Source organism: Condylura cristata, unplaced genomic scaffold (genome assembly GCF_000260355.1).
Source record: "Condylura cristata isolate star-nosed mole 26May11 unplaced genomic scaffold, ConCri1.0 scaffold00002, whole genome shotgun sequence".
NCBI lineage: Eukaryota > Metazoa > Chordata > Mammalia > Eulipotyphla > Talpidae > Condylura > Condylura cristata.
Window position 1 is genome coordinate 25,039,622 of NW_004567103.1, and position 13,327 is coordinate 25,052,948.

The following is a 13,327-nucleotide window of genomic DNA, read 5'->3' on the forward strand; positions in this document are numbered from 1 at the left end:
TATATATTAAGGATATATGAAAGTATGGAAAAATGTTTTAGCTCTTTAAACATTATTCCAATATATTTTCCTTCTTTCTCTTCTGCTTCTAGGAAAATACTACCAGTGAGGAATTGGACAAAGTATCTGATGTGATACTGGAAGATACTGCAACATCAGGTTAAGAAACTAGTTTACTTTCATATGCAACATTAAGATAATTAAAAACAGTGTGGTCACATTACAAGAAAACGGATTTAATTTTGTTTTGGTAGATAGCATTTATTTTGTAACATGCCAAAGAAAAGACAGGCCTAATAGGAGTTATGTTTATTTTTTAATGCATCTTTACTCCTTTAAGGGCATAAAAAAAAATATGATCTATGAAAAGGTATTTTTGTTAACATTATAAATTGTAAAGCTGTTGTTCTCTTTTCTGTAGTAGCATGAGGAGAGACAGGAAACAAATTAGCAGTCAATTTGAAAGTTTGCAACTTTAGTCTCCTTTTCCAGTCACATCCCTATCACTGGCCATCTGTGATTTACTCCCCCTTGACTGTTGACAAAATATAGTCTATACCTGTTCTTATGTCTAACGGGAAGTGAATCCAAAATCTTATCACTTGGTGAATGTTTTCATTTTATTTTTATAACTTGTTCATTTTCCACTCCCCCATCTTCCCGGAGATTTGCCAACCTGTTTTTCCTCAATTTTGCTTACATTTAAGTAACTGCTTTTGGTTTAAATTACTCTTTGTTCTTAGTGAGAAAAATTGCAATAGTATTTGATTAGTATGCATACATATAATTGTGTGTTTACAGTTTTATTTATAATAAAATACTCTCGTTAATTTTATAAGGTGTCTCTGTTTTAGAGGAAGAAGCTAAAACTGTTCCACATAAGGTAAGTGAACTTGCAAGAGCACTTCTAACAGTCTCTAGTTTGTGAAGAGGTAACATATTTATAAGTGAAAAAATATTTACAAATAGAAAAAAAGCACTCAAATTACTCAGGTTTTCATGACTATTTCATTATGGCAATTTCTGTATTGTTACAGTTGTTTAAAGTATGCTCTTCAAAGGGAACTTTCAGCATAAAATGTTCCTTTAAAAATACACATAAAGATTAAAAAGGAGGAAAACAAGTTTAAAAGAGGCATAGTTTTCTTAATTATCTTAGAAATGGATGTCACAGATCTAACCACATTCTTTACACTTTCTCATCTAAACCTTTTAACATGTTATGAACTTTTATGTGATAATAATCTACTTTATAATAGAAATAAGTAAAAATTCCAGTTCATATACTGTTTGTTTCTCAGCTAATTTTACAGAAGGTATTGCTTTATTCTATAAAGCATTAGATCACTATGAACATATATCAATAGCGTAAAAGATACTTCAGTACTTCTTAGCAAATAGTACTTAATTATTTCTATCCTTTGGTCAGTGACTTCCAGATGCCAGTTGAAGAGTCAGTATGTGCTGCTTTCCCCAACCCATGGCAATAGATAAAAGTAGACACTACAGAGAAATTTCCATATGACTACATTTAGCTTGACAGTTGTCCTTCATTTTATAATACTGTTCTTTGTACTGTTTTGTCATTAAGATTTACTTTACTTTATGGTATAGTTGTGATTTTATGACATTTTTCCTTGTCATTTTGCTATTAAAAACTTCATTTATTTAGTGACACTATAATAAAGTAAAATGTTCTGTGCCTCAATTTTCTTTTATAAGATGTTAATATTTAAGAACCACTATTTTATAGAGCATTATGGTCATTTTTATGGATAATATTCTATCGCCCATGGTTTTAGGCAAGGGAATTTCTCAACGCTTTTAATAAGGAATGCAGCGATTTACCAATACTGATGGTAACTAATTATGATAATGGGTAGAGAGTACAGATGAATAAGTCTAGTTTTTTATATATTCTAGTCAACAGAGATTAATCGGTAGCTTATTGATGTTTTCTAGTTATCAGATAATAATGATAACAAAGACCAGACTCCACCAACTTTGAGCCAGTCACCTGAAAAGAATTCAGAAGCTCTTGCTCCTGAATCAACAAAAAAAGCAGACACGCCACCTACTACGGCTCCACCTGCTACTCCTACCGGAGCAGTAATCAAGGAGAACAAAACACCTGCAAAGGAAGACCAGTCCAAAGCCGAGCCAGATGGAAAAACGGATGAAGTAGTTCCTCCTCCTCCTCCAGAAGAAAGAATGCAACCTAGCGCTCCAAGTATTATGAAAAGAGACTCATCTCCATCAGAGGTAAAGTCGAAAAGTGTCTGTATAAATCCAGGTAGAATAAAGAGGAGGGACTTAGATTCACCTCCGACAGAAATTAGGAGGCAGAACAACAATGTAAGCTTATTTAGAAGGAAGAGGACAGACGTTGTCTTCCCAGAATCAAAATCAAAAGGCAGCTTTCGAAACCAAGATCCCAAGGAAGACCTTGAAGTAAAGGTCTCAGCCCTTGTGTTAGAAGTGTAAGACTAGGAAAAACAGAATAATTCATTTTGAAAAAGAAACTAAAAACAAATAAATTGAAAAGGCGTTAAAATGTCTCTGAGTTGAAGCGTGTCTCAATATATTAAACACCCCTACCCTACTTTATACTATAGAGTAAGGAGGGGAAAATCTTTGAAGGAAAAGCAGTGTGATCCAGGTTACTAGTAACACAAATAAACTTCATGGGCTGGTGACACCATGTAAATTCAGAGGCCCTATTTCCTCATCTTCTCAATGGTAGGTCAAACAGGGAACTTCTAAATTCCCCTCCACATTTCAAAAGGTGCAATTTCATTAAATATAAAATTTTATTCAATATAATTAAAGAGCAATTCTTAATTACCGAGATCAATAGGTAATTAACCCATGAAACTTAAAAAAAAAAAACCCACTTCTTGCTTTTACTGTATGTGAAAGTAATATAGAAAATGAAAACAAAAAGTAAAAATAGTTGTAATTCTACTGCCACATTTAACAATTTATTTCCTCTTAGTCTTTGTTCTGTGTATATAGAGACATCATTTGTTTATTTTAAAACTTTAGATTGACTTATGATTTTATATTGTTTTTGGAAGCTAACATTATCAGCATATTGCCTGAATTATTTAAAAAATTTGAAATGCAGAATATTCCTAAATTTGAATATGCAATAATTCTTTTAAATAATTTCTATATTGTTAGACATTAAGTTTGAAATCATCCTTTTACTTCACTATTTGCATCTGTTAATCACTTCTCATATATTTATAGAAATGACATATTGACAAGTTGTTCTCCAGAAAGATTGTGCTGCTTTGCATCTCTCAAATTATGGTATTAATTTTTAAAACAATGATTAACATGTTTCCATGCTTATCAATAATTTTGATTTTCCCTACTATGAATAGATAGAAATCACATCCTTTGCCCATTTGTCTTCTGTTGAGACTTGGTGTTATTTAGGTTTCACAATGAGCTGTTTTTATTATAAGGATATTAACCATTTGTATATTCATGGCACTTACTTTTTATCAATCCATAGTTTGTTTTTTTAAGATTCTATTTATTTATGCATACAAGAACTGGGGTACAGGCCAGAGGTGCAGGGAGGGGGGCACAGAGAGAGTGGGGAGCAGGACAGGCAGGTTGGTGAGGTACACTGCTGAGGGGAACATTGGGTGGGTCAGGAGAGGTCTGCTGTGCCATGTGGGTCAGCTCCCTGGTCAGGGGTCTAACTCTTGCTGCAGTGTTTGTGGACAGCTTCATAGTGCTGCCTCTTAACCCCTTGTGCCACCAGTAGGGGGCCCAGTCTGTAGTTTTTGTTTGAAATTCTTCATTGGTCTTCTACATTTTTTACTTTCCCTTTGATAATTGAATTATTTATTGCTGCATAATAAATCACTCCAAAGCTTTAAAGTTACCATGTTTTTATCTCTCCGGATTATGTGGGTTGACTGTACTTTGCTGGGCCCTTGCTCTGCTACTTTGACTTTGGCTGAGCCTGTAGACATTGGGAGCTTGTCGGGAACACTCACGATAGCTCACTTACAGGTCTTATACCTTGATGGGAATAGCTTTACCTCTCCCCTCACAGAAGAGGGCTATTATTGAAGACTGCAGCTGTGATATCTTAAGTACCTGCCTTACCCCCACTGAGGTAACCAGTGAATGCCTTACCGAGCAGAGTTTGAAGCTCCTGGATGTGCACAATAGGAGCTGGTGACCCTAAAAGACCCTAAAACAGAGAACAGCCCCCAGCTGGAGGTGCAGCCTTAATGCCAGTCACGTCCTGTTAACCAGCTTAACCACAACATAGAGATGGTCTGTTCTGAGACTGCCTGTGATGCTTTGGCTGAGGGGTGGAGGTGTTGACCTGGGTGAGGGACTCACTGAGTCCCCGCCACACTCTGCAGGTGTCCACCCCACGTAGGAAGCTTGATCACTGGTAGTGATCTTTCAGTGCCCTGCTGTGCCAGTTCCTTCCTACCTACTAACCTTTATTGGTACTAGTGCCAAGAACATCTTAACAGGTACCAAAGCACGGGTCTAGGAAATCATAAAAATCTGAAATGCCTGGGTTAAAAAAAAAAAAAAACCCTAGGATTATATCCAACTTTTTTTCATAGGGATATAAAGTCAATTCATGAGGATAAAAAAATGAGACAAGCAATTAATGAATGATCAACAGGTATGAAGCAACAATTCACCAACTAAAACATCCAGAGGGTGTATCGATCCATGGGAAAATATTCGCCATCACTTTTATTAAGGAAAATGCATGTCAACAGCACAATAACATCTCACACTTGTAAGAATGACACATGTTAAAACACAACAGCAGCTTCTAGAGAGGAGTCAGAGAAAGAGGAATCCTGTTACACGGTTGGTGGAAAGCAGTCTGACTTTATCATCACACACTAAAAATGTAGTAACCATATGACCTAGCAATCCAATCACTGTTGGGCATTTATCTCAAGAATGTGAAACCATCAATTCAAAAACTTTTATGCTCCCCAGTATTTACTAGAGCATTATTTACAATATCGAGGATGGGAAACAGCCTAAGTAGCCAGTGATAGCGGCTTGAACTAAGAGGTCATGGAATAGCCACACAACCGAATATTATTCAGTCATAAGGAAATGAAAGGAGTCTGAAGGAATTCTGTGTAGTAAAGCAAGTCAGAATAATGAAGACAAATATTGGACATTTATATAGTGGGCAAACTTGACAAAGGAAAATACCTAAAAGAACAAGTGGACACTAATAATAAAATGAGGCTTCAGAGGTTAAGAGGGGGTGGGCAGGAGAACAGTTTGACGGTATAGAAGGGATGGTGATAGGGAAAAAATATATCTGGTGCTAAACAAAGGGAAAGCAATCATATCTCCAGTAATTTTAATGTTGCTGCATTGGGTTTTCATTTATCTGTGAGGCATAGGAAAAAATATATATATCACCTCAAGTGATAAATATCAGAGAGCATCACTGAATTTTGACAGTATTTCCAAATTCACTGAAGCAGCACTTCAGTATTTTTTTAAAAATATGTATGCATACAAGAACTGGGGTACAGGCCAGTGGCACGGGGGTGGGTGAAAGGATTCACCAGAGACAGAGTGGGGAGCAGAATAGGCAGAGTGACTGAAATATTCCGCTGAGGGAAGCAGCTGGTGAGACAGGAGAGGTCTGCCATGCCATGGGAGTTACCTCCCTGGCGGGGATCAAATTCCTGAAGCAGCACTCTTTGATTTAAATAGACACCCAGACTACTTGTAAGTGCTCTGAGCCTGAGGAGTTGTTTCCCCACTGGGAGGTACAGTGTTCTGCCTTTCTTAGTCAGGCTTTTATGTAAATATGAAAAGTTACAGACCGGCCAGCCCTTCAGTTTTTCTTCAGATGCATACCTTGTGCATACTTTGCAGAAACATTTTTGGACTGTGGGTAGTTCATACGCTGTCCCCACCCCAGTCTCCAGTCTATACCCTCCTTCCTTCACCATGACCCCTGTGTCACCAGGCTTTCCCTCTAGCTGACTAGGAATTAGGTTGAGTCAACAAATGAAAAGTGACCTACAATTGGAGGGGAGAGAAATCTTGGGGTTTTCTGGCCTACTTTCTTCTTGCTTTGGTACTCTGGTTCTGACAATGGACTTTCCTTCCCATCTATAACCCCCTGGGTGCCCCCAGCTCCATGTCTTCAGCTACCTCTGGATCTGACTAGCGTGGTGACATCTTGCATTCACCCTCCACATCCCTTCTTGGTTTCTCATTTGTGAACTTAACTTTCATTTATATTAAAGCGTTCTTAGTTGGACCATTGTAGAGTTGTAATTCCTTAGTTATTTTCCCAGATTTTCCTCTATTTTTATCTCTCATTTCACAGGGACTTTGTAAAAGGTCAAATTATCTTGACCTCAATGTCATGATGAACATTTTTTTTTTCTAAAGTGTAAGAGTTGACATCTATTTTAAATAATGAACTCTTGCCATTTGTGGCAACATGGATGGAACTGGGTGGTATTAAGTCAGTCAGAGAAAGACAGATACCAGATAGTTTTACTTGTGTGGAATAGAAAGAAAACAAAGGAACAGGCAAAACCAAACCACGGAAATGTGACCATAGAATCCAGGCTACTGATGGGACAGCGCAAAGGGGGACAGGTCCAGTGGACCAAGTAGAGCACTATGGGTGCCTTGATGAGAGGTGTGGTGTGGTAACATCATCTGAAAAGGGGTGATTCTATACCTCTCAGTCATACGCAGTGTTTTAATGTTACCTCAATTAAAAAAAAAAGAGTTGAAAATGACCCATACTTACTATAAAATTTCAGTCAACACTCCCCCTGCTGCAAAAAAGGAGGAGCCTATAATTCCTGTTTCAGAAATAACTGATATTAATAGGTAGCATTTGGTGAACATCATCCCACAGTTCTTTCTGTATCATGGGGTGAAAATTGTGATGAGTCTCTCACATTTCTACACTTCTTGTTGAGACTTGGAACGTTCTGGAGTTTCCTGTATCTTAAGCCATTGTACGTGCAGTTACTTGGCTCTCTCCACATTGCCTTGTAGTGATTAGGTACTGAGGAGCTGATGCAGAAATGTTTATGCTGTAGCTACTGCAAGTGCTCTGATTTATAAACTGTGTTGACTCAGGAGGTGCATGTCTTCTGTCAGTGTCCAAGCAGCTACTCAGGCTAACTTGCTAGCTTACACATAAGCTATGTTCTTGGTAGCTTTGGGTACAAGATGGGGCACTGACAGAAAAGACTTTCAGAAAGAGGAAAGACAAGAATCCTGTGATCCGATGGGTTAGGTTTGGGGAAACCCTTGGGAATTGGCAGTAAATGTACTGAGCAGCTTGCATGGTAAGTCAGACAATAAGCAGTCTTCCACTTCATTGCCATTGTCTCTCTCTCTGCCACATATGTGCGAGATGATTACAAGCCAAGTGTGGGAAAGCAGGTTCAAAACAGCTGCTTCAGCTGTTGCTAACTTCCTTGCCAATCTGATGATCCTCCTCCATCTGTGCCATTTTAATTCTACTACTATTTATCCTAAGTGGGCAAAAGCTCCTGCTCTCTAGAAACAGTTACAGAGATGCATACCTGTCCTGGAGATGACAGGATGCAACCTCATGACTGCTCTGGACGGAAACCAAGTGAATCACGAGAACTTTGGGTGGTTATCTCAGGAGGTGAGGGTGCAGGCTTTGTAATTCCAATCAGGGAAAGACGACAACAGCTGGCCCACCTTCTGGCCAACAACTACTGAAGCATACAGTATGCATCTTACATTCATTCCAAAGCAACTGTAAAAGATTTCAGAGTTTTGGTAGTGGGTTCTGGCTGCTATACTATAGTTTCCTTGGCACTCTTGGGGAGATTTCCCTGAGACAGATGAAGTCTTGTGGAAAACCTTACATAGGCAGTGACTGGTCTTCAGGCTCTTACTATCTAAACTGTAAATATACTGATAAAACTGACCTAAGAAATAAGAATGATCCAAAAAGGTATAGATAAATTCTTGTAGTCAGCTCTGGTGCCCTGGAAAACTCCCACAGCCTTTGTACTGACCCCAAGCAAGAATTTATGAGATGTCATTGTGGTAATTGGACTGCAGATACCTTGGATTGAAATGGACTCCACAAAGTAGGTCACTGTCGCAAGCCAAGCATAAGTCACCCAAGGATACATAAATCTCATGACTCTATCCAGAAAGCAGTGTGGTTTTGAATGCTGAGTCCAGGTATCCAAAAATGAAAGACACGATGCCAGCTATGAAGACCTTTTTGCCTGTTACAGAGTTCTGGGCAGACCAACACCATTAAAATTTCATTTGGTGGAGCCATGAATTGCTGCTATGCCACTCAAGATCGAAAGTGAACATGATGTCGTGTTTAATGGCTTCTTGCTTCTGCAACCCATGGCACCTCCTAGTCTCAGCTGCTAAAAGGAGAAACATGAGTAGAGGCAGAACCAAGGTCTCCCCATCTATCAAGGGGGTTACAGACTTTATGTGGCTAAGTTTGCTGGGGAGCTTCAGGGGGTGAAGGTAAGGACCCAGTCTTACATGACTGTGGGTGATGTGTTCCCAAGTTTCTATCTTACCTGGTCCTGTGGAAGAAAGTCACTTGGATTCAGTCTAAGAGGTTCACAATAGGGAAGGGAAATAGCAAAAATTCTGAATGGGGCCCTTTACATGAGATGTATTGTCGTTTCTGCACCTGAATGTGTAGTAGGTATTATTCTGCTGTGCATTTGTCCGTCTCCATCTCAGAAGCGCCACATGGAGAGAAATGCTGGTGGAGCATGGAAGTCTTATCCATCTTCCTATACCCTTCCAGATGGTCTGACAAAAGCTATAGTATACTAGAAAGACCAAAGAAAATCACAGTCTTTACTAAAGGCTTAAAGACAAAAGGGAAGGTAAGAGATGCATTATCTCAGTATAATATCTCTGCATGGCCAGTGACATTTTTGAATGGAGTCAGACTCTTTACAGTGGGTTATCACTAAGTGAATCTAGCAGCTCATCCATGTCCAGATACTGTGGATTTAGAAATTGTTCTAGATATTGTGAATAGAACTGAAACCATTACACAGATTTAGGACACTGGTACGCTGTCTTGGAATTGCCAACATCATCTTTGCTGTAACCACTGACACCTGTGAATCAAGGTAAATGTGAATATTTTTTTAGCACCTGCTCACCTGCCATTTGTCACCAGTGGCTAGATCAGGATTTGGCATGAATGCCTCTACCCTCTGATGTCTGCAGCTTCCTCCACAGAGATGATACTCCACTGGTTACAAGTGAAAAGCCTGAGTCTCAGCTGCCTGGAGTGTGGTCTTGAATGTGGTGTTATTACATCTTCATCAATAGAAATGGTGGCAAACCCTGAAGAACTCCAACTTACCAGGGAGTTTACTGGGACTACCAGGGCTGACTCATAATGCTCAGTCCTTCTGGCAATCAGAGAAGTGTTCTCTGTCTTGCCCCGTCCTCCCAACCACCATAAAAAGAGGCCCAGCACCTTGTTGGACTCTGGGTGGGGGAGGCCAACATTTGACCATTCTTCTCGGTCCTTGACAAGAGAAGAATTTTCAAGCTAACCTCCAAATCAGCATCTACCTAGGGAGGCCCAAAGCAACAAGCTGAGTCAGCAGGCTGTGGTGCTCTGGCGCCCAGTGAGCCTGAGACTCCCTTGAGCTACAAGTCTCTGTGCTAATCAGAGCCCCCATCTAAAGACCTGTCTTGAGCTTTTGCATTTTTTCCTTCTGACACACCTACCAGTTACAGTCCTTTGGAAAAATAGGTGTGGTTTTTTTGTTTGTTTGTTTGTTTTTTGAATACCTAACACTGATAACACTGAGCTCTACTAAGCTCTTGACAAACATCAGCACCTTCTTGAAGAAGACTTGTGATTCTCCAGCTTCCTATTTCCACAGGGCTATAGATCAAGTTGGATTCTGCAACTTGATGGGAAGCGCCTAATGAGCCTTGCTTATCAAGTGGAAACAGTATATTCAAGAGCAGAGAAAACCTATATCCTGCAGTTTCTCAAATTTACATGAAAATGTTGTAATTACCTCTTTCAGGGAGAACCTTACCTCACCCTCCTTCCTCTGGAGAAAATCACTGACTCAGTGAGGCTTCTGCTATAAATAATAAAGTCCTTTGTCTTTGAAGTCATCTGTTAGCATTCATGAAGTTGTGGCAGGATAAATGGAGAGCTTGATGAGAAGGGTAAACTCTTAGGAACTGTATAGCTCCTGATGGTTTCGGTAATGGGAATGGGATGCTGAACAAAGATGCGTCTTTCTGGAAAAGGGGGGGGAAGGACCCTACAAGCTGGGCTCGGGAATGTGAGTAGATTTTCCAGATTTTAGATTTTAGTGGTGGTGAAGGTGGGAAGGGAGTGGGTACTAAGACTCTCCCACTCATCCTGCCTGTTAAAAGCTTTTGTAGAGGCTTAGCAGTGAGGGTGGGGGTGAATGAGGGGTTAGAGTAAGCCACCTAAAAGGTGCTTCCTGTGTGGCTCACTCTCCTCTGGAGATGGGGTTACAGAAGCAGGGCTGACGGGTAATGTGCAGAATAGCTGAAATCAACTGATCGGGTTCCATTAAAACCTTCACAGCGAAAAAGTCAAAGTGACTGTAATGGTAGGAGCCTCTCTGCTGATTCAGTAGTTGTAGCTCTCAATGCTAATGGAATAATGAAATTGATGTGTTGCATGCTTATACTGCAAGTACTAATGTACAGTGGAAGAGAACGTTCTCCCATTCAGGGCACTGGTGCACACAGAGAGATCCTTGTCGTGTGCCATGGGTGGATGGATCAGGATTTAAATTGGTGATTCCACCCTCTGATGTCCAAATGTAGATTAGATGCCTGTTAGTTAATTAGGAACTCAAATGTCTCCATCTCAGTAGCCCTGACTATGGTGTTACCACCCACTTACTAACTGAGGTAGCTGATAAAACCTGACAAATTCAAGGGTCTTTTGCCAAATAAGTTTTCTTGGGATTATGTGGGCTGATTCATAGTACTCTTTCTTTTGCTAGTCAAAGAAAAAGTGCCATCTCTGGTCACCCAGTGACATAGGAAACCCAGTGCCTTTTTTTTCTTTTAATTCTTTGGGTCCAATATGTATCTCATTTGGGCTTTGTTCTTGGTCCTTTATGTTGGCTAAATTGCACCACAGCAGGCTAAAGTAGATCTAAAACAGTAGGCCTTGCTGTTTTGCTAGCGAAACGGTAGCAGTACATTCATGGGCACATCTGATCTGATCCTCCTATCATTTTGTTTTGTAAGAAAAAGTATCACCTGACCATTTTGGCCAAACCTTAACCTCAGCCTGACATTGACAGCAAAGCCACTGGCTCAGCTGGAGCCCTGGGTTCACGGAGGTCCCCTAAATGCCTAGACCAGTTTCGCTAAGTCCAGCTAAGCTGAAATGTGATAACTAGCCTGGGCTACTGTGACTGTCCAGCCTCTGGCCAGCTTTGCAGAACCAACAATGGATCTGGTTATTCCACTCAGATGGCCAGAACTCAGCATACTCAGCTTGAAGAACTTTGTTATAGCTTAACTTTCTTTGGGCTAGAGCCTAGCTGTTTAGTTTGCCTTGTGGAAAAAAACATGGTGGCAGATTAAAGACATCCCTCTCTGGGGCTACAAACTGTGGAACCAAGTGCTGCTGCTGAGTGAATCATCTGGATCACTTATGCAGATGTAGCCAGCGAGGGCTTGTTGCTGAGACTGGAAGCTGCAGACTGAACCTCTTCTCCCCAGATTGCCGCCATTGCTGCCTGGATTTATCCTTATCCTGGGAATGGCAGGCAGCACACCCACTACCATCGCTGGGCACAAAGTAAAGAAGTCAACTTTGGTAGAGGTTGCCACCACATGCCAAACTTGACTCCTGTCCAAAGTTGGCTCATTTGTCTCTTGTGCTGAGAAAGCGAACACTACAGGTATTCTATTCTTCACAGCGGATTCTGTGGGTAATTGGTTGATACTTTTTCAAGGTATGGGATTATTTTCAGTGTAACCAGATGACTCCATTTACTCTCTTGAAATGATTGCTGGCCATGTCCTTGGCTTTCTGGATCATTTGCAATCTGAAAAGAATATACAAAAGTCATGTCTTAAAAAATGGTTTGATAGTCAACGTATTTGTGGGTACTTCATGGTCCCTACCACCCACAGTTACCTCATCTTGTTGGTCATTAGAATAACCTACTTAAAAAGAGAGACTCAAAAAGTTTATTTCCCACTCTACTGTTCTTACCTCCTCCGGGTCCACACTCCTTAGAGGGTTTGGTTGCAGAGTGCAGTTCTTCCCAAAGAGAGATAATTTCCTCTCAACTTCCCCACTCTGGGCAGTGATTAAGACAAAAGGAATCGAGGCTTTTATAGATCTGTTGTGAAAATTGGAGATTCTACCTTGTCCACTCCTGGACACAAAACTACTTTTCTCCCACTGCATGGCATCCTTACATTAGCTTATTTTGTGCACTCACTGTGTGGAGCCAGTACAAAAAGGTCTCTGGAATCCAAACAGTCTTGCCCACAGGACTTTATTTATGGGAGCAGCATCTAGAACTGAATCTTAAGTGTGATGCACTGCTTGAAAGAGCAGAGAGCTTAAATGGTAATGAGTATGTTTTGCCTTTGAGAAAGATGTGACTAATCATGGGAAAGAAGGTAGAATTGTTAGAATGAATTGTTGATCTCGCTGACATCCTATTGTGCCCTGTATTCATGTCTATTTCCTGTTCACTTTTCAGTTTTTCTTAGTAGAGTGGACTACATTCTCTGCCCCTTCACTTTGAACTTACTCGATTCATATCTCTCTACAGGCCACCCATATCCAAAGATGAGTCAACCTAAAGATATAAAGCTCTATCATTTGCCCCAAATTAGAACAACTTTTAAGAGCCATCCTAACTCTAGGACTCTCTGAGGACATCATTGGGGGTAAATGGCAGTCCAGTGTTTCCTGTCCAACCATCTTCCTTTCCTTTCTCTTCTCAGATGTTGATCCTAGTAGTAGTCCCTGATAAATGTCTCATGCATATATTTCCACTTCATTGGTTGCCTTCCAGAGAACCAAAACTGTTAAAAGCAACAATAGATAACAAAGGAATAGTAAACGCTAAGAGAAAATTAACCCTAGAATCTCACTCATCTAAGTGACTACTCAAAAAAAAAAATCAATAAAACATGTTGAAAGTTAAGAAAATAATCAAATAAGTATATATTCCTCCAAAACCAGTAGAAAGGGAGAAAAGGAAATTTGAAAACCCATTCAAACTCATAGATTATAGGAAAGGAGAAT

At 40.1% G+C, this 13,327-nt stretch overlaps 1 protein-coding gene across 1 annotated transcript in view; it reads left to right on the forward strand.

Annotated features, from left to right (window-relative positions):
• ALS2CR11 (amyotrophic lateral sclerosis 2 (juvenile) chromosome region, candidate 11) overlaps positions 1-13,327 on the forward strand; it is a 54,752-nt gene that overhangs the window by 24,260 nt on the left and 17,165 nt on the right. The window contains exons 11-16 of the mRNA XM_012724765.1: positions 93-159; positions 840-883; positions 1,963-2,262; positions 4,139-4,173; positions 11,213-11,223; positions 11,378-11,383. Coding sequence (XP_012580219.1) covers positions 93-159; positions 840-883; positions 1,963-2,262; positions 4,139-4,173; positions 11,213-11,223; positions 11,378-11,383 — 463 coding nt within the window. The remainder of the gene's footprint in view (positions 1-92; positions 160-839; positions 884-1,962; positions 2,263-4,138; positions 4,174-11,212; positions 11,224-11,377; positions 11,384-13,327) is intronic.